Source organism: Bison bison, unplaced genomic scaffold, assembly GCF_000754665.1.
Source record: "Bison bison bison isolate TAMUID 2011002044 unplaced genomic scaffold, Bison_UMD1.0 scf7180017864376, whole genome shotgun sequence".
Classification (NCBI taxonomy): Eukaryota; Metazoa; Chordata; class Mammalia; order Artiodactyla; family Bovidae; genus Bison; species Bison bison.
In genome coordinates, this window is record NW_011494948.1 from 15,254,994 (window position 1) to 15,279,598 (window position 24,605).

Below are 24,605 nucleotides of genomic sequence, written 5' to 3' on the forward strand. Positions count from 1 at the left end.
AAATATTCTATGCATCTCATCTCTCATCCCTTTCCTTCCTCTAGTTATGTTGCCTGTTCTTGTTCCAATCAAGCAAGACTGTCTCTTGGTGAAACACTTGTTTAAATATTTGTTATGGTTTTCAAGGCTTTGTTTTAGCTAATTGTGCTCTATCACAACCTTGCATTTTAAAGCTTTTCAAAAGTGATTGCATACATTGATATTTTTGTTCATTTCTTTTCCTAGAAAAATCAGAATTGTGAAATTTGTCTTTCTTCTCCTATCATGCCATTTAGCTGTGCTCATGTCCTTTCTACTCACCTCTTTTCCTTCCTAAGCAGTAGAGCAGCATGATGGAGAGAGCCAATGCTAAAGCCAGGCCATCTCAAACCCAAGCAGCTGATTAACTCTCTGAGCCTCAGTTCTTTGCTTATTCACATAAAAGGCTTAGGACAGTGGCTAGCAACTCTCGATGTTCAGTGAATCTTAGCTGCTCTTGTGATTAATGTTTATCAATCTCTATCATCCTGACCCACTCTCCACTGGCTACCATGATCCCTTGTGTGCTATGAACTAATGAAGACTCAAAATGCTAAAGGTCCCCACTCTTCCTTCTAATTTTATTGCAGATTAGCCATTGTAGGTCTCTGGATACAGACACAATGAAGAAAAGGAGCTTGGACCTCTGCCTTCAAGATGCTCACATCTTGACCAGAAGAGGGCAAGGACCTCTAGGGGTGTGATAAGAGCCATTAAATATAGTATGATGAGTTATAATAAAAGTCTGCAGAAAACTCTAGAAGGATTGAGTCATCCCTCTGGGAATGGAGATGGTAGTGAAGAGCCAGGGACATCCTTAGAGAGTAGCTGGTCTTGCGGGAAGTGAGCTAGAGAACATTGTCCAGGTGGAGAGAATATCCTTGTCAAAGGCATGGAATGGTCCAATTTGGAAAGGCATGGAGAGGTCAGTGGGTTAAAGCGAGGATGAACTATGCTCAGTGCGCTTGGAAATAAGACCACAAATAATTTCTTAAAGGTAAAAAGCCCTTCTGGTGAGACCAGTTGAGATACAGTTTTAAAATTCTTCTTTAAGGGCTTCCCTGGTGGTCCAGTGCTTGGGAGTCTGCCTGCCAATATAGGGGACATGGGTTTGATCCCTGGGCAGGGAAGATCCCAGGCGTCCCCAAGGGCAACTGAACCCCTGTGCCACAACCATTGAGCCCATGCTCCCTAGAGCCTATGTTCTGCAACAAAACAAGCCACTGCAATGAGACATTCAAGCATGGCAACTAGAGAGTAACCCTGCTTGCTGCAAGTAGAGAAAGCCCTTCTGCAGCAACAAAAACCTAGTGGAGCCAGAAATTTAAAAAAAAAAATTTTTTTTTAATTTTCTTTAAGACATTATGCTTTGTAATTTATTTAACTGGGACAGATGATAGTGTGACCACCAACAATTTATGAGTGAGTAACATTACTAGGAGTGAGTCACAAAAAGGTGGTGAGGGTGGGGCAGGGCTAATGTTTATCGGGAACCAATATGTGCAGGCTCTGTACTAAATGATGCACTACTGTGTAGAAGGCAGACCAGAATTTTTAGAAGGAGAAAGCCAATTATGGTAACAATTAAAGTTAATAGAATAAAACAAGGTATTGAATATATTTTCATTGTATTTTCATATACATTATCTTATTACAGACTCAGTGTGGATCTAAAATAATCCTCATTTTACAGGTAAGAAAAGCAAATCTCAAAGATCACATAACCAGTGGAGGCAAAGGAAGGAGCTACAAGATTAGGGGACTGTGCTCTAAATTGGAGATGACAAAAATAATTCATGGCAAATCAATTCGTCTTAGGCTTCTGGAGTCAGAAGGATCCTGAGGCTTCATCCGGGATGAATGGTAAGAATACTGTAATCAGCTAGCAATGTCTATCATGAGATAGGGGGAAGGTGAGTTGTCATCCTTGTGTAAATATCATGATACCGTAAGTGTGTGTCTTATTTGCTTGAGCATGAATGAAGTAGGCTTTAAGTCTGAGGTAGATGAGGGAGGTTACACAAAGGTGACCACAAGCTATAAAGGAGGCCGGGAAGCCCAACCTGGCACTCTCACTGACCTACAGGGGATGGGGGAGGAGAAGGCGGCTCAAGAAGGAGGGAATATAATTATGACTGATTCATGTTGTTGTACAGCAGAAACCAACACAACATTGAAAGCAATTTTCCTCCAATAAAAAAAATAAAGGAAGGTTGGAAGAATGATATAGGGATTTTTCTAAGTTAATACTGTTTTTACACCTGGTATTGTAAATATGGGGCTTCCCTGGTGGCTCAGCAATAAAGAATCCACCTGCCAACTCAGGAGACCTGAGTTTGATCCCTGGGTTGGAAAGATCCCCTGGAGGAGGAAATGGCAACACACTCCAGTGTTCTTGCCTGGGGAAATCCCATGGACAGAGGAGCCTGGAAGGCTATAGTCCATGGGGTCAAAAAAGAGTTGCACAGGACTTAGGGACTAAATAATAGCAACATCAACCTAGGAGGGACAACTGAGAAGCCTTGACTGCACACACATCTATTCACTATTCATCATAAACTCGTGAATTCTACAGCTTGTCATATGCAAGACATTTAAGACACAGTGCCTGCCCCCAGGGAGTTCCATCTCATTGGAGAAGACGGAAGTCAGGATGGTAGCCTCGGTCACACAGGTATGAGAGAGTTGCGGAAGTACAGAGAATAGAGAACAGTCCTTGGCACACATGACTAGATTCCCTATCTGGTGAAGCAAACAGAAGCAGTTTGAGCCCATGAATTTCAGTTCTATCACTCAAAGATTTCCTATTTTACCTGGTATTCACCTCTCTTTAAGATTATAATTGAATGTAAAAGACTTTTCCTGCAGTTTTTAAATAGGTTTAAAGCAAAAGGTCTGGATTAATATATATCTACATAAGAATCCTTATATTTATGTCTTATGTAGATATGTCTACATAAGAATCTTTATATTTATATTGTATTTAAAAATAATCCTTATATTTATATTTATGTCAGATTATATTTATGTCCTTATATTTATAAATCCTTATATTTATATTTATCCTTATATTTACTCCTTATATTAAATCCAAATATTTAAATCCTTATATTTATTTATTAAAAAATCCTTATATTTATGTCAAAATTATGTGACTTTGGACAAATTTCCTAATCTCTCTGAGGTTTGGCTTCATTGCTTTAAAAATGGGCTAATGATATGATATCACTTATATGTGGAATCTAAAATATAAGACAAATGAATTTATTTCCAAAATAGAAACAGACTCACAGACATAGAAAATAAAATTTGTGGTCAGCAAAGGGCAAAGGGGGGAGAGAGATAAATTAGCAGTTTGGGATTAGCAGATACAAACTACTATATATAAGATGGATAAACAACAAGGTCCTACTCTATAGCATGGGGGGTATAGTCAACATTCTGTAATAAACCATGGTGGAAAAAATATGAAAAGAATATGTATATATATATATATATGTATAACTGTATCAGTTTGCTGTATACCAGAAATGAACGCAACATTGTAAATAAGTATGCTTCAATTAAATAAATTAAAAAATGGGCTAATGAAATGATCTCTCTCTTAAGATTTAAAATATGAGACATTCTAGCTAAATCTCTGGTACAATTCATGATACATACATATGAAGTGCTAGACAAATATTACTACTGTTACCATTGTCTACATCAACTACTCACCTCTACTCAAACACAGATTAAGCCCCTGTAGTAAGAAAATACATAAGACTAAGAAGAGGAAAGCTGAAGTTTTCATTAGCACATACGTCTTCATTATTTTAAATACAAACTGACTTTCATGTTGATGGCAAGCAGGAATAAAGGAATTGATGGCAAAAAGGAGAAATGATTCTCAATTAGAATCTCCTGATACCATCAAAGAAATTCTTAACACATAAGAACGTTAGAGTTGTCTTTTCTTATCATTAGTCAGAAGAATTTGGTTTAAAATATGTAACAGCAACCAAAACTTTGAATGCTCTAATGAAATCAACTCATTTCATGATAGTAGTTAAACAATGATTTAATTACAGTGTTTATTTCAGTACATTCTTTACTGGATAAATAAATGGTTCCATGCAAAAGGCTTCCTCAATAAATCGCATCTAAACAGTTTTAATACTTAGGCTCATACAAAAATTGCCTGTGATTTGAGATAGACAGCTGTTTTTTTAAGCAGCACTTGAAAGTGCTCTTGTAACTTAACCCCCAAATTCTGATTTTCAAATGGACAGCAGGGGATTTACCAAATATGTGATGAAGAACCATGTTTTCATGTTCTTTCATTTTGGCAGGAACTCTTGTTTCAATTGAAAACATTCCCTTACCATCGTGGAAACCCAGAGGGCAATCATGAGTTTAGACCTGAAAAATAAAACTGAGAGAAAAGACTGGAACAACATCTGGTTGTCATTCTGAAGGCCACAGAGAGGGGAAGTGGTTTTCCACTGCTAGTTAAGCAAAGGCAGGCACACGTTCCACATAATGTGGAGGCCAGACAGTAAAAATACAAAGACACGGAAGCTCCTCTTTCATTCACCATGAATGAATCAGGTGCTGACTGTGAATGAAGCATTTAGGATTGCTTAGCTTAGGATCCTGATGATATTTTATATTTTTAATGTAAAGATTTTCTGTTTACATTTGGGGCCTCTCACAACCACTTTGAGAGATATGGCCATGTCACTCAATTGGGCTCCTCCACCATAAAGATGAACCTTAGTAGATCCCCAAAGACCACAATTAGAAATATGATTAAAAATCACTATCTCTGAATTTTCAGCCTCACAAATTATTCTATGTCTAGAAAGAAACTAAGGAAGGAAGGAAGGGGAGAGGGAGGGAGGAAGAAAGGGGAAGAAGGAAGGAAGGGATAAAGTGATGCTTTTGTTTCAAATACACATTTACAATTGTTGTTGTTGCTGTTTCATTGCTAAGTCGGGTCCAGCTTTTTTTTGTGACCCCATGGAGTATAGCCCGCCAGGCTCTTCTATCCATGGGATTTCCCCAGCCAAGAATACTGGAGTGGGTTGCCATTTCCTTATTCAGGGGATCTTCGCAACCCAGAGATCAAATCACATCTCCTGCATTGGCAGATGGATTCTTTACTGCTGAACCACCAGGGAATCCCCCCTAAAAATGTGTACTAAATACAGTCCCTTTGTTGTCAAAGTAATGTCTCTGCTTTTTAATATGCTGTCTAGGTTCATCATAACTTTCCTTCCAAGGGGTAAGCGTCTTTTAATGTCATGACTGCAGTCACCATCTGCAGTGATTTTGGAGCCCCCCAAAATAAAGTCAGCCACTGTTTCCACTGTTTCCCCATCTATTTGCCATGAAGTGATGGGACCAGATGCCATGATCTTAGTTTTCTGAATGTTGAGCTTTAAGCCAACTTTTTCACTCTCCTCTTTGACTTTCTTCAAGAGGCTCTTTAGTTCTTCTTCACTTTCTGCCATAAGGGCGGTGTCCTCTGCGTATCTGAGGTTATTGAGAGTTCTCCTGGCAATCTTGATTCCAGCTTGTGCGTCTTCCAGCCCAGTGTTTCTCATGATGTACTCTGCATATAAGTTAAATAAGCAGGGTGACAGTATACAGCCTTGACGTACTCCTTTTCCTATTTGGACCCAGTCTGTTGTTCAGTGTCCAGTTCTAACTGTTGCTTCCTGACCTGCATACACGTTTCTCAAGAGACAGGTCAGGTGGTCTGGTATTCCCAGTATGGTTTTTCCAGTAGTCATGTATGGATGTGAGAGTTGGACTATAAAGAAAGCTGAGCATTGAAGAATTGATGCTTTTGAACTGTGGTGTTGGAGAAGACTCTTGAGAGTCCCTTAGACTGCAAGGAGATCCAACCAGTCCACCCTAAAGGAGATCAGTCCTGGGTGTTCATTGGAAGGACTGATGTTGAATCTGAAATTCCAATACTTTGGCCACCTGATGCAAAGAGCTGACTCATTTGAAAAGACCCTGATGCTGGGAAAGATTGAGGGCAGGAGAAGAAGGGGGTGACAGAGGATGAGATGGTTGGATGGCATCACCAACTCAGTGGACATGGGTTTGGGTAAGCTCTGGGAGTTGGTGATGGACAGGGAGGCCTGGCGTGCTGCAGTTCATGGGGTCGAAAAGAGTCGGACAAGACTGAGTGACTGAACTGAACAGAAATACAGTCCCATCTCCCTGTTAGGAAATAAAGAATTTGGAGCTTTCTTGATGGCCCAGTGATTAAGAATCTGCCTTGCAATTCAAGGGACACCAATTTGATCACTGGTCCTGGAAGATCCCACATACTGTGGAGGAACTAAGCCCGTGCATCATGACTACAGAAACCCATGCACCCTAGAGCCCATGCTCTGCAACAAGAGCGGTGGAGAAGCCTGTTTGCACCACAACTGGAGAGTAGCCCCCACTCGCCACAACTAGAAAAAGTCCTGAGCAACAACAAAGACCCAGCACAGCCTAAACAATAAGTAAATAAAAATAAATTTGAAAAAAGAAATGAAGAATTACTGAATAATACCATTGTCTGAGCCCATTAAAGTTTTGCAGGTCTTTGAATCTTGCCGCTACTACTTATTCACCACTAAACTACTGAAGTTTGGAGTGTTCAGATCCCTAATCTGCTCTTTTTTGAGCCTATATATATATTTTTAATTATTATAAAATGCTGTTTTGAAAAAGATGTGATACATCCAAAGGGCTTTGGAATTACATGATTTTGACCAGGAGGGAAACAGTATTACAACTAGTTAAGGATCACAGTATATTTTAGAGCCCCTGCAAACCTTGTCACTATATGATCAGACCTGGGGAAAAGCCCATAAAAATATGTTTTTCTCCTATTTTGGCTGTTGATGGTGGGCAAGATCTCTGATAGGTTGTTCTCTACTGGAGGCAAGATGTGTTTCACACACAGCCAGGTAGGTGACTACTTACTGTCACAGCCAGGTGCATTTGGACAATGGGTTCCATAGGGGATATCTTCTCCAAGTTGATCAGTGACAAGTTTATTAAGATCAACAAATCAGAATTGTAAACTGTTCTCCCACTGCTTCCCTCCCCTATGGTTTTCTCTGAGTTGTTACCATTTACCACTTTCAGCCAATCAAAAGAAAAAAAGAATAAGAACAAAAAGTCAGGAGTTCTTAAGACTTGTTGATGAAAAATGTGTCATTGATGAGTGAGATGATGTATCCTTGGAAGTTATTATGGCTTAATAGTCCATCATCCTTGCTCAGAACCTTCAAAAGCCTTTTTGGTTCCATCTCAGTGTTTCCTAGGGCTTCACAGCTGGCAATAGTGGAAAAGAACCCATCTGCCAATGCAAGAGATGTAAGAGATGCAGGTTTGATCCCTGGGTTGGCAAGATCCCCTGGAGGAGGGGATGAAAATCCACTCCATATCCTTGCCTGGAGAATCTCCATGGACAGAGGAGCCTGGCGGGCCACAGTCCATGGGCTTGCAAACAGTCGGACACAACTGAAGCGACTTAGCACGCACACATGCACGGTGTTTCCCAATCACTCAGCCTGTGGGCTGCCTGTGTTTTTCTATTCCCAGGTGATGATCAGAGAGGGAAATAAGACAGAAAAGGGAAGAGAGGCTCATTAGAAACTGGTAACAGCTCCCTGTGACACGACATCTAAAAATGGAATGCTGTCTCTGTCATCTTTTTCACTGTGGCATTTATTTGGCTGTGCTGTCAGGGAATGGGGAGTGAGAGTCAGCCTGAAAGTCCCATGTGGGGCACCAAACCTACAGTAGTTTCCAGTGGGAGGCTGGGTTCATGCAACGATGTCTGTGAAATTGTATGATGAAAGGCAGAGAGTCAGAATAAAACAAGTCCAGCTCAATTTTTCTTTCTAAAAATACATTTGAGATTGTCATGGCTTCATACTAAGTTCTGTCTTAGTGGCCAACCAACCATGCTGTTGATTTTACTGACATAGAAGAGAGTAATTGAGCTATCTGGGACTTTATGCAAATTTTATGAAATTCTATTTTGCCGTAAAGGTGGTGGTGCTTTGTAATAAAGGCTCCCATGCTTCAGCAAGGGAAGACAGATGGTAACAGTCAGTAAAGAAAAAAAAAATCTTCCATCTTTAAGCTCTTATTTGTACTTAACAAGTGCCACACAAATAGTGATGCAGAATGCAATAGTACACCACACCCACTTCACACCTGCCTCCCCAGGACTGACCCTGGGGTAAAACCAAAGTGATCAGATGAAGCAGCTTAAAAATGGAAACTTCTTTGTTGATCATCACAGAAAATATTATAATGTAGCTCAGAAAGGCTGAGCTTACTCTTGGCTTAATAAATCCAGGGTTATTAGCCCTAAGAAATAAGAACAAAGTTAAGTACATAGAAAATATCTTTCATGCAGGACACATTTATCATTTCAGGGGTAGGGTGTACAGTAGGAAATCAATCCATGGGATTCAACTATGTTGGATTTTAGGAGGGTTCAAGTTGCAGACCGAGGTGAAGAAGCTAGTATTGAATGTTATCCCCCTCCCTACGTGTGGTTCCCCTTCCTCAACAGTTGCTAAGATTCACACAGAGCCCAATTGGTCTGAGGCCCATTCCTCAAATATATTCTGGTCTTTTAAATTATAAAGTTTACAGCATATATGATGGAAGGGATGATATTAACAGCCTTTGAAGATTTTTATGGCATTTTAGTTGACCATTTTTCCTCTTGGCTTCCTAGCAGCATTTTAAGGAAAGTTGAAGTTGTCTGTGCCCCTGTCTATTGCAGCTAGAGGAAGCTGAGGTGGGTGGCGCCTCTTTCAAAGGCAAGATCCAATAGAAAAATTGATAAACTTCCTTCTGCCCCACACAAAGAAGTACCTAAGAGAGTAGGGGAGAAGACACAGAGGTACTTTATCTTCTGTATTATGTGTTGATATGTATCCCTAGTGGCTCAGATGGTAAAGAATCTGCCTGCAATACGGGAAACCCAGGTTTGATCCCTGGGTCAGGAAGATCCCTTGGAGAAGGAAATGGCAACCCACCAGTACTCTTGCCTGGAGAACTCCGTGGACAGAAGAACCTGGCAGGCTAATGCACATGGGTTTGCAAAGTGTCAGACACAACTGAGTGACTGGCACTTTCACTTTCCCCTAAATTTAAATGTTGAAATCTTAACCCTCAATACCTGAGAAGGTGAACTTATTTGGAAATAGAGTCATTGAGGATGTAAATAGCTAAGTTGAAATGAAGTCATTTACTAGACTAGGGTGGGACCCCTAATCCAATAAGACTGATGTCCTTATAAAAAGTGAAAATTTAAATACAGACATGCACACAGAGGGAACAGCAGAGAGAGATAAAGGCAGAGATCAGGATGATGCAGCAGAAACTCAGGAATGCCAGAGATTCCAACAAACCACCAGAAGTTAGGAGAGAGGCACAGGGCTAAGATTCTCCTTAACAGCCCTAAGCCAACACCTTGATTTTGAACTTCAAGCCTTCAAACTGAGACAGTATATTTCTGTAATTCTAAGCTACCCAACGTGCAGTACTTTGTTATGGCAGCCTTAGCAAATGAATACAACCTGCCACCAAACTCTGAATTTCACCAGGGTTAAGAGAATGTCATCTGTAGGTGAGAAAGGAGACATTAAATAGAACTATCATAGCCTTGTTGGATGAGCTAAAGAGCAGACAACATGTCCTATACCATCAGCTGAAGGCTTGGCAAAACCTTCCAGTGAATAGGAAAGCCTTCTCAGTGCTCCTAAGAACAGCAGTTGAAATGCAATCAGACGGGAACAACACTTTTTTTTTTTCTTGGCTGCACTGCACGGCATGTGGGACCTTAGTTCCCTGACCAAGGATTGAACCTGCACCTCTTGCATAAGAAGTGTGGAGTCTTAGCCACTGGACCACCAGGGAAGTCCCTACTCTGTGTTGTATAGAGATAGCTTTATACCCAGTACGTATATAGAGGATGGTGATCTCTTTAGGTGGCTCCCTGTGTCTAGCCGGTCATGCACAGTTCCGGCTTTAGAGATCCCTCACTAACTTTGTGGTGAGCTGAGAAGAGGTTCTAGGGTCATGAAAGTAAAAGTGAAAGTGAAGTCAGTCAGTCGTGTCCAACCCTTTGTGACCCTGTGGACTGTAGCCTACCAGGCTCCTCCGTCCATGGGATTTTCCAGGCAAGAGTACTGGAGTGGGTTGCTGTTTCCTTCTCCAGGGGATATTCCTGACCCAGGGATCGAACTCAGGTCTCCCACATTGTAGGCAGATGCTTTACAGTCTGAGCCATCAGGGAAGTGATTCTAGGGTTACAGGGTTGTTTTATTAATAACACCAACTGTTGCTTCTCAGTCTGATTGAGAATTATAATTTCAGTCATTTCAAAGATTAATCCCTGTGATGCTGGCAACATTGGAGTGAAGTTGTGAATATGAAAAGAGCATATTAAGGCTGACAGGATTCTATAAAAAAAAATTTCCATCATAGGTGTCTATAAACTGACCCTTTCTCAGTCCTAGTTCAGCTACCATCTCCCCATGCTGAGACCCTCAGTAGCCTCTTGGCTTCCAGCCCCAACCTGCTCTAATCCACCCCTTCCAGCCATGACCAGAGTCTCCTCTCATAAAAAGTTCTGACCAGGTCACTCCTCTCTTAAATACTCGACTCTCCAGGCCCTCAGCATCTACACCAATTTGAATTCCAGCTTCAGTTCCTTCTCACTCTTACCCAATTCCTGTCCTTCGTGACATTCCCTGAACAGGTCACTTGTTTCATGATCCTTCTTTTGTTCAGGTTGCTCTTTTCTGAAATGTTCTCTCACCCATCCTTTTTATTTTTAAATGCTACCATGTCTTCAAATCCAAGTTTGAACAGTTTCTCTGTGAATGCTGCTCAAGTCCTGTCAGACAGAATACATCTTGGCTTCTATAAGAAACTGTTCATTATGTTAAAATGACATTTATCATCGTGCTATCCTTTTTAGTCATATAATTACCTGTTTCTTTCCTTGAAAATGAGCTTCTTGAGGATAGTGCCTGTACCTTGTTTGTGGATGTAAGCCCAGTGCTTAGCAGTGTCTGCTGTGGTGAGGTTGTCGGAAGTCTTCTAAGTCACTGACTTGATTAGTGTGTAAACAGCAGCTCACACCGGACACACAAGGAAAAGGTCAGCCAGGTAAGCACCTCTCCTCACTTCTAAGGATGGGCAGACCTGCCTGCAGAACTTCATGAAAATTAGAGTGAAGCAATGTATAGATGGGGTTACTGCCAAAAGCAGGGGAGATTGATGAGGGAGTGGGTGGGTTTCTGGTTTCTTTTCCAGCCCCCTATTTCAAGGCTCAGATAAGAAACACTTAAGAAGGTTCACCTGGCTTCAGGTGTGGCTGAAACAATATATTCAGGAAGGTGTCATCATCTATCTCTCCCTTCTGCTCTCCTCTGAGTTGGTTTTCTTCCTCAGCGTTTCTTCCAATGTGGGACATGTCAGACTCACCAGAGAAGGGCACCATCTAAAGCTGTGCAGAATGTAAGTTGTGCAGCCAGAAGTGGCAGTCCTGGTCCCAAGCTTACACTGAACCAGGCACCCGCTGCCATAGACAGAGGCTCCTTCTTCCTCAGCATTCCAGCCGGAGTTCTCCTTGTCACTCTCATGCCCTCAGCTTGTGTCACTTAGCTCCTCCTCACCTGAGTCACTGTGGCCATGATGATGCCTGTGCTCTCAGCGCCCCAGCCTGGGTCAGAGGCCCATTCACACAGCTGGGCATGGCCCCTACCCGCACCTGTCAGTGGTGGTCCTGGATGCCAGGTGGGCCATAACAGATGTCCAGTGTAATAGCTGAGCACAGTTCAGGTCATCACAGGAGATTGACAAAGGCTGGCTCTTCTTCCTATTCACCCTTTCCTACAGTCTTCTACCCATCTCTTTTCTTGACATTTCAAAATTTGTAAAACAATGTCTTGTTTCTTAAGACCTCTTTGCAGAGGCCACTTACAGAATGTTGAAAGCCATTTTAGGAGTGTCTTATTTATACTTTGTAATCAGAGATGCTGAATGTTCTTTTCCAATATCTGTACATATGACTTTGGTAAAAATGACATTCATTTATTATCCCAAAGGACTTGCCTTTTGTGTGAGATTTGGGGAAGGCTGCTCCTTAAACTCACTTAATTTTATGTGAGAAATTTCTACAATCTGGGGGACTTCCCTGGCAGTCCAGAGGTTAAGACTTCACCTTCTAAGCAGAGGGTGCAGGCTCAATCCCTGGTTGGGGAGCTAAGATCCCAAATGCCTCACAGCCAAACAGCCCAAACATAAAGCAGAAGCAGTATTGTAGCAAATTCAGCAAAGACTTTAAAATTGGCCCACATCCAAAAAATCTTTTACAAAAGGGAAATTTCTACCATTTATATTCATGTGTAATTAAGTTAAACACTGGGCACCTTCCACAGGCTAGGCCATGTGCTAAACTAAATCATACATCCTGGACATTTATTCCTCAAAAGTTTGAGATATGACTATCCCCTATTTGCATAACTTGCCCAAGATGATACAGCTAGAAATTATCAGAACCCTCATTAGCTCTCAAGTCTATAAAACCTGTGCTTTTTTCACTAAAATAAGCTTTTTTTGAATATTTGGATTTTTAAATTCACAGATTGCCACTTCATTATTTTCTGGATTAGTAAATCATTTTCTGCTTTGAAAACTATTTACCTCTGGGTTTTCCTTAAAAAAAAAAAAAAAAGAAGAAAGAGAAGGAGCCAAGTTAAAAGGTAAAAGGAAAGAGAAACTTTGTTGTGTATTTCCATTAAACAATAGGGCACGGGCCATTTTTCTTACACATGCCTATGAGATAACGAAAGCCACTGGTATGAGACTTGAAAAGGAAACTGCATGAGGAGCCTTCTTGCTACAACAAGAATTAAACCATAGTGGTTGAGAGAAGGAAATGCAGCCTCACCAAGGAAAACTGTGACTCACCCTTCAGACAGCTGCCTCCAAACACCTCAAGAGAAAATATTCTCTGTAGACGCTGGTGAAGAGCGGATGGGAATTTCCTGCTAATCTCCATAGAGCAAGGGAGAGAAAGTCCTTTTCTGAATGGGTGGGGCTGGAAGGGAGCCAAACTTCTTGAGAGCAGGGAGCAGCCCTTCTGCAGAAGGTCCTGATAAGCCCTTAGAGCAAAGCCAGGAGCTGGAGCCCCTGGACCATAGAACTCCTTGTGCTCTCTTTAAACCACAAGATCAGTGCTATGATGTTGCATAAACGTTAACAGTTTGACCAATTTGACAGATAGCTCCCAGGTGGTTCAGTGGTAAAAGAATCTACCTGCCAATGCAGAAGACACAGGTTTGATCTCTGGGTTGGGAAGATTTCCTGAAGGAGGAAATGGCAACCCACTCCAGTATTCTTGCCTGGGAAATCCCATGGACAAAGGAGACTGGTGGGCTACAGTCCATCGGGTCGCAAAGAAGGACGTGACTGAGCACACACACACACACACAGATGATTACAGGGAGCTGAAAACATGGTTTCTGGTCCCAAATATATCTCTCTTCTTACCAACTATAGACTTAGGTAAGTTACTTAATCTTACTGAGTCTTGGTTTTCTTATATGCAGAAAGAAGACAGTAATACTTTCCTCTATGGTTCTCAGCAACATTAAGTAATATGGTATACATTTATAACACATTTAGCAGAGTCCCTTGCAGAACAAATGTCCTTAAGAAATGTAGTTGTTATTGCTGTGTTTGCGTTATGCTATTATAGAAGATATTCACATATTATAAAGACATAAATATAGTTACCTTGATGATTCCTCAAAAATTGAATATGGAATTACCATATGATCTAGCAATTCCACTTCTGGTTAAACTTGTGTTTTTATGTAAATTACCCCAGCCACTTAGCTACTGAGGTCTAAAAGATCACTAATGCAATAAATTCAGGTTATCATACTCAAAGATTTAGAAAAAATACAAGTGCCTGAGGCTCAAATAGATATTTTCTCACTCACATTTATAGCATCATTAATCAAAATAACCAAAAGTTGGAAGCAACTCAAAGGTCCATCAGTGAAGGAATGAATAAACAAAATGAGATATATACTTACAATGGAATATTGTTCATCCATTAAAATGAAGGAAATTTTGATACATGCTACAACATAGCTGAAACTTGAAGACATTATAAGTGAATAAGTCAGTCACAAATGAAATAAAGACTACGAGTCCACTTAGATAGGGTACCTAGAGGGTCCAAATTCATTGTTGTTATTTAGTTGCTAGGTCGTGTCCAGTTCTTTTTCAATCCCTTGGAATGTAACCTGCCAGGCTCCTCTAGCCAAGGGATTTCCCAGGCAAGAACACTGGAGTGAGTTGCCGTTTCCTTCTCCAGGGGATCATCCCAACCCAGAGATTGAATCACGTCTCCTGCATTGCAGGTGGATTGTTTACCACCGAGCTACCTGGGAAGCCCCATTTGAATTCATAGAGATAGAAAACAAAGTGGTGATTGCCATGGTTGGGAGGAGGGGAAATAGAGAACTAGTGTTTCATGCGTATAGAGTCTCAGCTGGGAAAGATAAAAAAAAACTCTGAAGTTGTGCGGTGATGGTTACACAACAGTGGAAATGTGTTTAGTGCTATAAAACTGTACACTTAGAAATGGTTAAAATGGTAGATTTTATATTGTGTATATTGTACCACAATAAAAGAAAAAAATAGTTTGGTCTTTGTTTTCTGCAGCTTGAAATGCAGTTGGTGCAGGTGTGTAACGGAGAAAGTGCTCTGGGCTTTTTTCCAGAGTTTCGGTAGGAGAGGATCAACTTCTTGGGCAACCTTTTAAAATATGACAGACTATTGCAATGTGACATAAAAACCTCTTACAATCTAACTGCTGACAATGTTGAACTTAGACTGTAAGGGCCTATTGGGGCTTCTCTGGAGGCTCAGTGATAAAGAATCCACCTGCCAATAGAGGAGATATGTGTTCAATCCCTGGGTTGGGAAGATCCCTTGGCGAAGGAAATGGCAACCCACTCCAGTATTCTTGCCTAGGAAATCCCATGGACGGACGAGCCTGGCAGGCTACAGTCCATAGAGTCACAAAGGAGCCGGATATGACTTAGTGATGAAACACACATCACAAGGGCCTATTGATTTAATCTTATCTTGGAATCTTATTAAGAGATATTAGGCCATCAAACAATGTATACTGATTCTGAAAAAGGGACATGAGATACTGTGGCTTCATTTTATATTTCTTCCTTCTTATCTGTTTTTAAGAACTTTAATGAAGCATAATTGATATCCAATAAACTGCATATTTAAAGTGAACATTTGGTTTTGACGCACATGTATACTCCTGAAATCATGAACACCAACACAGAGAACATATTCACATCCTTCCACAAGTTTCCTCATGTCTGTTTGTTATTCCTACCTCCATCTGGTTCCATGGTCCCACCACACCCATCCTCAGGTAACCACTGATCTGCTTTTTGTCATTATAGCTTTCCTTTCTAGAACTTTGTATGAATGGGACAATACAGAATGTATTCTTTGTCTGTCTTATACTCAGCATAATTTTGAGATTTATGCATGCTATTGTGTGTATCAAAGATACATCCCTTTTTATTGCTGAGTATTATCTGGATATACTACAGTAATTTCTTTAATCATTCATTTGTGATGGGCATTTGAGTTGTTTCTAATTTGGGGATATTAGAAGTGAAGTTCCTACAAACATTCATATACAAGTGTATGTATAGAAAGATGCTTTCCTTTCTCTTTGGTAAATGACTGAGTGGAATGGCTGGGTCATATAGTAGGTGTATATTTACCTTTTTAAGAAACTATAGAATAGTTTTCCAAAGTGATTCTGCCATGTTTTACTTCTACCAGCAGTGTGATGAGAGTTCCAGTTCTTCTATATCCTTGCCAATGATTGATAAAGTCAGTCTTTAACTTTAGCCTTCTGATAAGTGTGCAGTGATGTCTCATTGTGGCTTTTTTTTTTTCATTGTGGCTTTAATTTGCATTTCCTTAATGACTAATGATGTAGATCGATCATCTTTTTCTGTCCTATTAGCCAACTTATTGGGTTGACCCAAAAGTTCATTCGGGTCTTTCCATAAGATGTTATAGAAAAACCCAAACAAACGTTTTGGCCAACCCAGTATCTTCTTTGGTGACATGTATTCAAGTCTTTATCCATCCTTTATTGGGTTGTTTTACTGTTTCTGAAATTTGAGAGTTCTTTATCCACTGAAAAATCCTTTACCATGTATGTGTCTTAAAAATATGTCCCCCAGTCTGTCATAGATCTTTTCATTTCCTTAAGAAGGAAGGAAACTTTTGAAGGGAGCTCCATTTTTCCTTATTCCCAGGCTAATAATGAAGTTTGAGTTTCCTAAGAACATGCTACACAGGGAATTATAAACCAAAGCAGAAATTTTGAAACAGAATGCCAACTGAAGCCAAATTTACTAATAATTGTTTGATGGGAACAAGTTTCTGGAGTATTATCCATCAAGTCAATTAACAAGGTAAGTGATTAACTTGGCCCTGCTAAATTAAGAGAGTATATTTCTGTGCTGGCAATTCTAGTCCAATGGCAAAGTTTAATTATTTTAAACTAACTAGTCTAAGAGATTTTAGACAATTAAACTGAGGTTCATAAAGCAACAATCTATGTTAAGAAAAACGGATAAATTCATAAACTGTTACTTTTTCAAGCTCAATAAGCATCAGTGCAACAGATTTAGAGAAAATGTTTGCAATTAGCAAGACCTGATTCTGGGTGCCCTCCACCTCCCAGCTGCACTACCAGCTTCTGGCTCTCTGTGTATGTCTCAGACCAGTCAAAACAGAAGTCCGTAAGCAGTGAGGGCCTTGCCTATGGCTGGACAGACCTCAAGTATGTCACTTGTAGAACTGCACCGGGATGGCTAGTGGAAATTCCGCAGGAAGGGTGGTGGCTACGGTCGGTCCTCATGTAATCAAATGGGTTCCTGTGTAATCAAAAACCATTTCACACTCATTATCTGATCTAAACCACCCACACACAGCATGAAGCAGGCTTTCATGTTTCCTCGTACTTGTTTGCTATTCATTTATCTCTTTGGTGTAGCATTCATTCAAATATATCACCCATTTTTATTGGGTTATTTTCTCATTGTTGAGTTGTGAGAGTATTTTAAATATATTTTGGATACAAGTCCTTCATCAGATATGTGATTTGTAAATACTGTCTCCCAGGTTGCGGCATGCTCTTTTCATTTTCTTAAGAGCACTTTATGAACAAGTCCCTGCATCAGATACATCTGGGACCTAAAAGTGCCTGCTGCTGCTGCTAAGTCGCTTCAGTCGTGTCCGACTCTGTGCGACCCCATAGACGGCAGCCCACCAGGCTCCCCCATCCCTGGGATTCTCCAGGCAAGAACACTGGAGTGGCACCCAAAATTCCTAAACACCAGCTTTGTTAAGTGCAAAAACTACCATACAAATGTACACTGATATTACGCCCGTATCTACGTGTCCATTTGGTTAGGCAATATTTAAGTACTTACGTTAACTGAGATGTTTGCCAGGGCCTCCTAACTGCTTGACCCCTTAATCCATGTCTTCTGCATGATTTCCTTGGGAGGTAGAGGAGTGGGAGTGGGAAGCGGCTCGGCCTTCTGTCCCCACTGATTTGGTTTGTGTACAGATGTCTAGACACCCTCTGCTTGCTTGCCATAAGATTTTACCCCTGAACATGTGAGGCCTTTGTGTGGGCAGACTTCTCCACTGAGGTTCTGAAGAAGATGGAGGTGATGATTTCATCACATCAACGCACATGATTTCAGGTTGCCTGTGAGGCAACTTTATTTACCCTCGCTAGAAATTTTTCACTGCTGGCTTATTCCAGTGAGCATCACAGCTCCAAGCATTTCTCTCTCTTTCCTCCTCAAAACAGATGCCCCAAAACATGCAATGTATTGCAATATCTTTTGTGTTGCCATAGGCACCACTTTGTTTTGCAAGAGGCCCATTTCGTATTTTTTCCCAAGAACCAACACTTTCCTAGTGAGGTTTTCTGGTACCAGCTAAAATAATTACTTCCCTCCTAATATGTAGCGGTCTATGAAGACATGCTGCCTTATATGTGGCATAGCTGTTTAGCATAGGCAAATACAAATGCAGTTTGGGGTTAGCCTCCCTGATTCTTATTAGAATTAATATTAATTTATCATTTATCCTCTATGATGATAAAGATACTGTTAAAAAAAACTTCTTTTGGCTGCACTGGGTCTTTGTTGCTCCACACGGTCTCTTCATTGTGGGGAGAGGACTTCTCTCCTTGCTGCGCACAGGCTGTAGAGCTCCTGGGCTCGGTAATTGCAGCACACAGGCTCAGCTGTCCCACAACATGCTGGATCTTAGTTTCCCAACCCAGGATAGAAAGTCTGTCCCCTGCACTGGAAGGCAGATTCTTTTTTTTTACTTTTTATTTTGTATTGGGGTATAGCCAATTAAGAATGTTGTGATAATTTCTGTATACAGCAAAGGGGCTCAGCCATACATATATATGCATCCATTTCCCCCAAGCTCCCCTCCCATCCAGACCACCACATAACATTGAGCAGAGTTCACTGTGCTATACAGTAGGTTGGAAGGCAGACTGTTAACCAATGGAGCACCAGGGAAGTCTCATGGACATACTCTCGATATTCTGGATGGACCAGCATGCTCAGCTGTGGCACAGTTAATTCTGCAGAAGAAGCCTCTCCTCTATCGGCTGGTCCCCTGCACACACCCAGAGCAGACCTTTCCAAGGCTGCCCAAGCCTCTGGCTTTCTCAGTCGATTTAGCCGTTCGGCCCAGGAGAACTTTGGCATCCTCTTGACTGCTCTAGACAGCCCTATCACGCAGCATTTTGAGGTCCGGACTTGTTTTTAACTCCTAGAAGAAAGGAAACATGGGTGCAGAAGGGCTTTTGGCAGAGCTGAGCTGTGGAGTCGCAGACTGTGAGGAGCTGGAGGGGGAGGGAAAGTTTATAGACCCCAACAACAGACGCGCTTCTTGGTCCCACAGCTGGTGTCTTACCCAACTTACGTCAGAAGGGGGAGCTCCGAGTTCATTGTCTGCACAGTAACTTGCCTAACATTTCTTTTCAAAGCTGAATCCCTTAAAAGCAAGGCAGACTCCTAGGCATTTACTCCAGAAGAAAATGCTCAGCACAATGCATGGATGGAGGCAGCTAATGACAGGAACAGTCACCAATTCAGGTTCTCGAAGGGTTCAGTACAAAGACAGTGTCCCAGCCATGCTGGCCAGGCGCCCCAGGAGCTCATAGGGAAACTGTATTTTCCCAGGGTAAGCCCTAGGATAAGTGAGCGCCCCCTCTTCCCTCCTGAACTTCCCTTTCTTCCCTGCTTTCTGGTTTTTCCTTTGGCCTGAAACCACTACATCTGTTACACCTGTCTTGGATTTGGCTTTAGAGAGAATGTGGTTTCAGAGTTGCAGAGCAGCAGGAAAAGCAGATAGGATAGTCCTGTATGAACAAGGAAGGGGGCACGAGGAGCAGACTCGCTTTTCTGGGGGGAAAAATGAGGGAAAAAAAACTAATTAGATGGCGGGGGTATCAAGCAGAGTCTTTTTTCCCTCTGGCCTCTATGCCCCGGAAGCAGACAGAGACCCCAGCTCTCCTAAGACAACCATACACTTTGGCTGTTTCATGAAGAGTGCAATAAAGGGACTGCTACTTAACAGTTTCACGGAAGTGCCAGGGAACTTCTCACCCGTGGGCATGGCTGGGGGGTGGGGAGGGACATAAATGTTTTAAAACCCTATGGATGGGGGATGTGGAAAGGAAAGCAGGACACCCCACAGAGAATAGGGATGAATTAAGGGCAAACACAAGAGTTGAAATATTCCTCCAGTTACCCTGACAGCCAGGCAAATTCTACATTGAGGGCCAAAGCACCTGGGGCAGAGTGCAGAAAGTAGGCGCCCCTGCTTCTAAGGCCACAGTCATCTGCTTGTATCTACATTTTAATACTGTAGAGGCTCAGGCCACAATTCTCCTCCTAAAATCACTTCCCTTACCATCTTTTACCTTGTATATTCCACATGACTTCCTTTCATTTTAAATTCATTGAGGGCAGGGGCCACAAACTCTACAACTCGGCAGGCTCATTCTATAAAGAATGTCTCCTACGTGCTCTGCAATTTTAGTAATGTGTTGTCACATAAATCAAGTTGACATTAAAACTGCCACGTTGACTTTCGTTTCATAAATAATTTATTTCTCATACAAAAGTTTAAATAAATAAATAAAGCATAAATCAATTTAAAAATAGCTTAGTCTTTAACTGTCCATTGAAATCCAGTGCATTGCATTGTTAGTTACTTTAATTTAAAGCTTCTGCTGGCTGAAGAGTCTCACCTCAGTCACATTGTCCATACCCAGAGCTACAGGTGGGAGATGTTCAGTCACGGAGGTAACCTGTTAGTCTCGTCAGGAAAGAAAAATTCCTGAGTATTTGCACTCGCACGACTGTCCAGGCACACCTGTTGTACTCCTTGGACTTCAGGTACTGCACGAGGTTGAAGTAATATTTCCTCAGGTGAAGAACAGTCGTGTCTCCCATAGTGGAGTTTTGCTTCTGCATTATTTCCTTCTGGATTGGCTGCAGACGATTCATCTGCCCATAGAGTTCCTCAAGGAGGTCCTCGATGATGGTCTCAGACCAGCCAGTGCTGGAGAAGTCTCTGGTGAGAATGCCAAAGATCTGCTGGAGCATCTCATAGATGACCAATATGGCATCTTCCTTCCGGAACTGCTGTGCTTGCTTCATCTCCTCAGGCATCTGGAAGTCCATCCTGGCCTCGAGGCAATGTTGAGGAGTTGAAGGTAACTGCCACAGGAGTTTCTGACACACTGCAAGGCTCCGCCTTTGTTGGAATCGAAGCAAGCTGTAGCTCCTGGAAAGAGCTGTGGTGGAGAAACACAGCAGGAGAACCATCTGGAGGAGGCACCGGTGGGTCATGGTGAAATCAGGCACAGGGCTACCTGTTCTGCTAGTAGGTGCTGAAGCTGAGTCTTCAAGGGTTTGCAGAGTGAATGGCCTTCCTCCTTGAGTGTGGGCTACTTATACAGATGGCCCTCCATTCTTTCTATTTGAGAGGAATTTCCCACTTTCAGTTCTCCCTTTCAGTTTTCCTGTGTCATTTAAATTATTAATTGCCTCTAAAACTCTTTTTCTTTAAGCTCCTTGCTATTTTAAGTTATATATACCACATGGAAAAAAGATATCGAAACTGAGAATTTCTAATATTTTTTAAAGTTTCAATGAATTGCTAAATGTTAAAGAAAATTATAAGCCAAATCTTTTGAACTAGATTATTATAAGATTCTTTTATTTGGAAAAGATTTTTCTTTTTCTCTTTTCATATTATGAGATTTGGGGAGAGAGGGCCTTGTTTGTAAGAGAGTTTTCTTTTTCATAAAAATTAGGTTTAATTCTCAATTCTGCTATTACCAAACAATAATACTTGCAGTTTATGATTTTAAAAGAGACACCTATTTTTTCTACCTATAAGAGAATAATGTTAAATTAAGTTGATGAACAATAAATACATGATATATGTATGATTTAAAATAAAAATATGCAGTTTATAATTTTTAAAAAGGCACCTATTTTTTTCAATCTAAAATAGAGTGACGTTCCTAGAGGGGTGGGAAGGGGCAGGAAGGTTCCACAGGCAGGGGATGTATGTATACCTGTGGCTGATTCATGTCAATATATGGCAGAAACCAACACAATATTGTAAAGCAATTATCATTCAATTAAAAATAAATATATGTAAATAAAAAGAAAAAATAATGCATATAAAAAACAAAATAGGATGATGTTAAACTAAGATGATCTGAATTTTTTGGAGGCCTTAGCTACAAGCAGCAAGACATTACATAACTTTATCCACCTTGTTGTTGTTTTTCAGTCACTAAGTCGGGTTCGACTTTTTGCGGCCCCATGGACTGCAGCACACCAGGCTTCCCTGTCCTTCAGTACCTCCCAGAGTTTGTTCAAACTCATGTCCATTGAGTCAGTGATGCCTTCCAACCATCTCATCTTCTGTCATCCCCTTTCCCTCTTGCCCTCAATCTTTCCCAGCATCAGGATGTTTTATAATGAGTCAGCTGTTTGCATCATTTGGTCAAAGCATTGGCGCTTCAGCTTCAGTATCAGTTCTTCCAATGAATATTCAGGACTGATTTCCTTTAGGATGGACTGGTTTGATCTTCTTGCAGTCCAAGGGACTCTCAAGAGTCTTCTCCAGCACTACAGTTGGAAAGCATCAATTCTTTGGTGCTCAGCCATTTTTACGGTCCAATTCTCACATCCATATGTGATTAGACAGACCTTTGTTGTCAAAGTGATGTCTCTGCTTTTTAATATGCTGTTTAAGTTTGTCATAGGTTTTCTTCCAAGTAGCAAGTGTCTTTTAATTTCGTGGCTGCAGTCACCATCTGCAGTGATTTCAGAGCCCAGGAAAATATTGCTTTATCTCAACTATCCAGAAAATAGCTGAAAACTAAAGACTAAGTAATATTTCTAAGCAGACTAAATAAATGTTACACTGGCCACGCATAAAAGTCCATGGTTCCTCTTGTAGTTGGCCTTTGTGACCAGTATTGAGGGTCAATGAATTTTTATTTTGTACATACTTGTAACAATCTAGTCTGATTTTCCATTCTCATGCAAATACATACCACCTTTAAGAGGACATCTAGAAGGAAAATGGAAGAAAAAAATACTAAACAATCAGGGGATTGAGACAAGGGGTTCTAGTTCAATATTTCCAAGACTATTTTTGTGTTTATGTGTAGGTACTGATGCTGATAAGAAAGGAATCAGTAAAAAAAAATCAAATTATGATTTTCATGTCTGGCTTATATAGATGGGGAGATGTACAGTACATTTTTAAAGATTTAAATATAAAACTAAGTTCTTCTAAGTATGCTATTTAATACTTAATTAATAATTTTCAGTCTTTAGCAATACTTGCCTTATCTTTCAACCTGAATTTACTAAATTTACACAATATGCAGCTGTAGCACGAGACGATGCAGACTGTGACCCTCACTCTCCTGGGTTATATACTTAAGCAGGAGAGAAGAACATTAATCAAAGACATACACAAAAGTAAAAATGCAATGAGCTTCCCCAGTGGCTCAGAGGTAAAGAATCTAGTAAGGGAGACACAGGAGATGCAGGTTTGATCCCTGGGTCAGGAAGATCCCCTGCAGAAGGAACAACCCACTCCAGTATTCTTGCCTGGAAAATTCTGTGGACAGAGGAGACTGGTGCACTACAGTTCATGGGGTCGCAAAGAGTTGGACATGACTGAGCAACTGAGCAGAGCACAGAAATGCAATGGTAACCAGTGTTACAAAGGAGAGGTATGTAGTACTGTGGGCACCTGTGATATAAGGACATAATGTAGTGGAAGAAATCAAAGAAGACTGTCCTGAGGCAAGGACACTGGAGCTAAAATCAGAAGGAAGGTCAGATGGGACTGCATGTGCTAAGGCCTTGTGGTGGGAGACACATGTCAGGGTAAAGGACTGGACTTAAGGCCACTGTGACTTTTAAGTCAGAAAGTGGTCAGTGAATGATCTGAGATGAGGCCAGAAGGCAGGCAAGAGCCAGACAGCACACAGGGTGTAAGACCATGGAAGAAGTTTTTCCTTATCCTTAGAACAGTAGAAGCTAAGGAAAGGTTTTGGTGGAGCTAGGTAACTTAATTAGATTTGAGGGGAAAAAAAATAATCTCTCTACAGGAAGCAATAAGTAAAGGACAAAGAACAGAATGAGTGCAGGCAGAGTAATTAGGAGATTTACCTAATTGTAGGCCTAGGCACTAGTGGTAGAGAAGAATTAATTCATTTCTGTGAAATCTCTCATTTCCTGACAGGACCAGAAGCTGAAGAAATTCTCCATCATTTTACAGTTACCTCAGTACTATTGGTTATTATAATTTTAATGTCTACTTAGTGTAAAGGAACATTACTTCTATTGTACCAAACTGAAGTAGAGGCTGGAAGTATCTGGGTAAATGTATAATCCTGACCTCCAGGTTTCTCATCATCAATAGATCTCCTGTCTTCTGATATTTACAATTTGCTGAACAAACTATATCTCCCGAATCTCCCAGAGAGGACTATCTATTGGTGATGTCCAAGGTATTGCTAAGAAACTACTTGTGCTTGAGCTGTGCTGATGCAGTGTGGAGTAGAGAGGAAGCAATTCATCCTTCCTTCTAAACTGGGTGAGTGGGAAAGATGCCTGTGTCATTCCCTCAAATGAGTGAAGAGTACTAAGAATGGAAAAAATAAAGCAACCAATCCAAAAAATGATTCTGGGAAGATGACAGTGGCGGCGGTATAATTTTAAATTTCTATGAGTTCTCACAAAGAAACAGACATTGCCACCAGATAGAAACAAAAATCCTACTGAGCATGGAACTCATGGATATGAGCCACAAAAATGCAAGCAGATGAGGACTAATCA

General features: G+C 41.0%; 1 protein-coding gene across 1 annotated transcript; it reads right to left on the bottom strand.

Moving 5' to 3' along the window:
- Positions 1-20,516: 20,516 nt before the first annotated feature.
- On the bottom strand, positions 20,517-21,077 carry IFNB1 (interferon, beta 1, fibroblast). Its single transcript, XM_010857085.1, has one exon. It carries the CDS (start codon positions 21,075-21,077, stop codon positions 20,517-20,519), a length of 561 nt encoding a protein of 186 aa, XP_010855387.1.
- Positions 21,078-24,605: the final 3,528 nt, after the last annotated feature.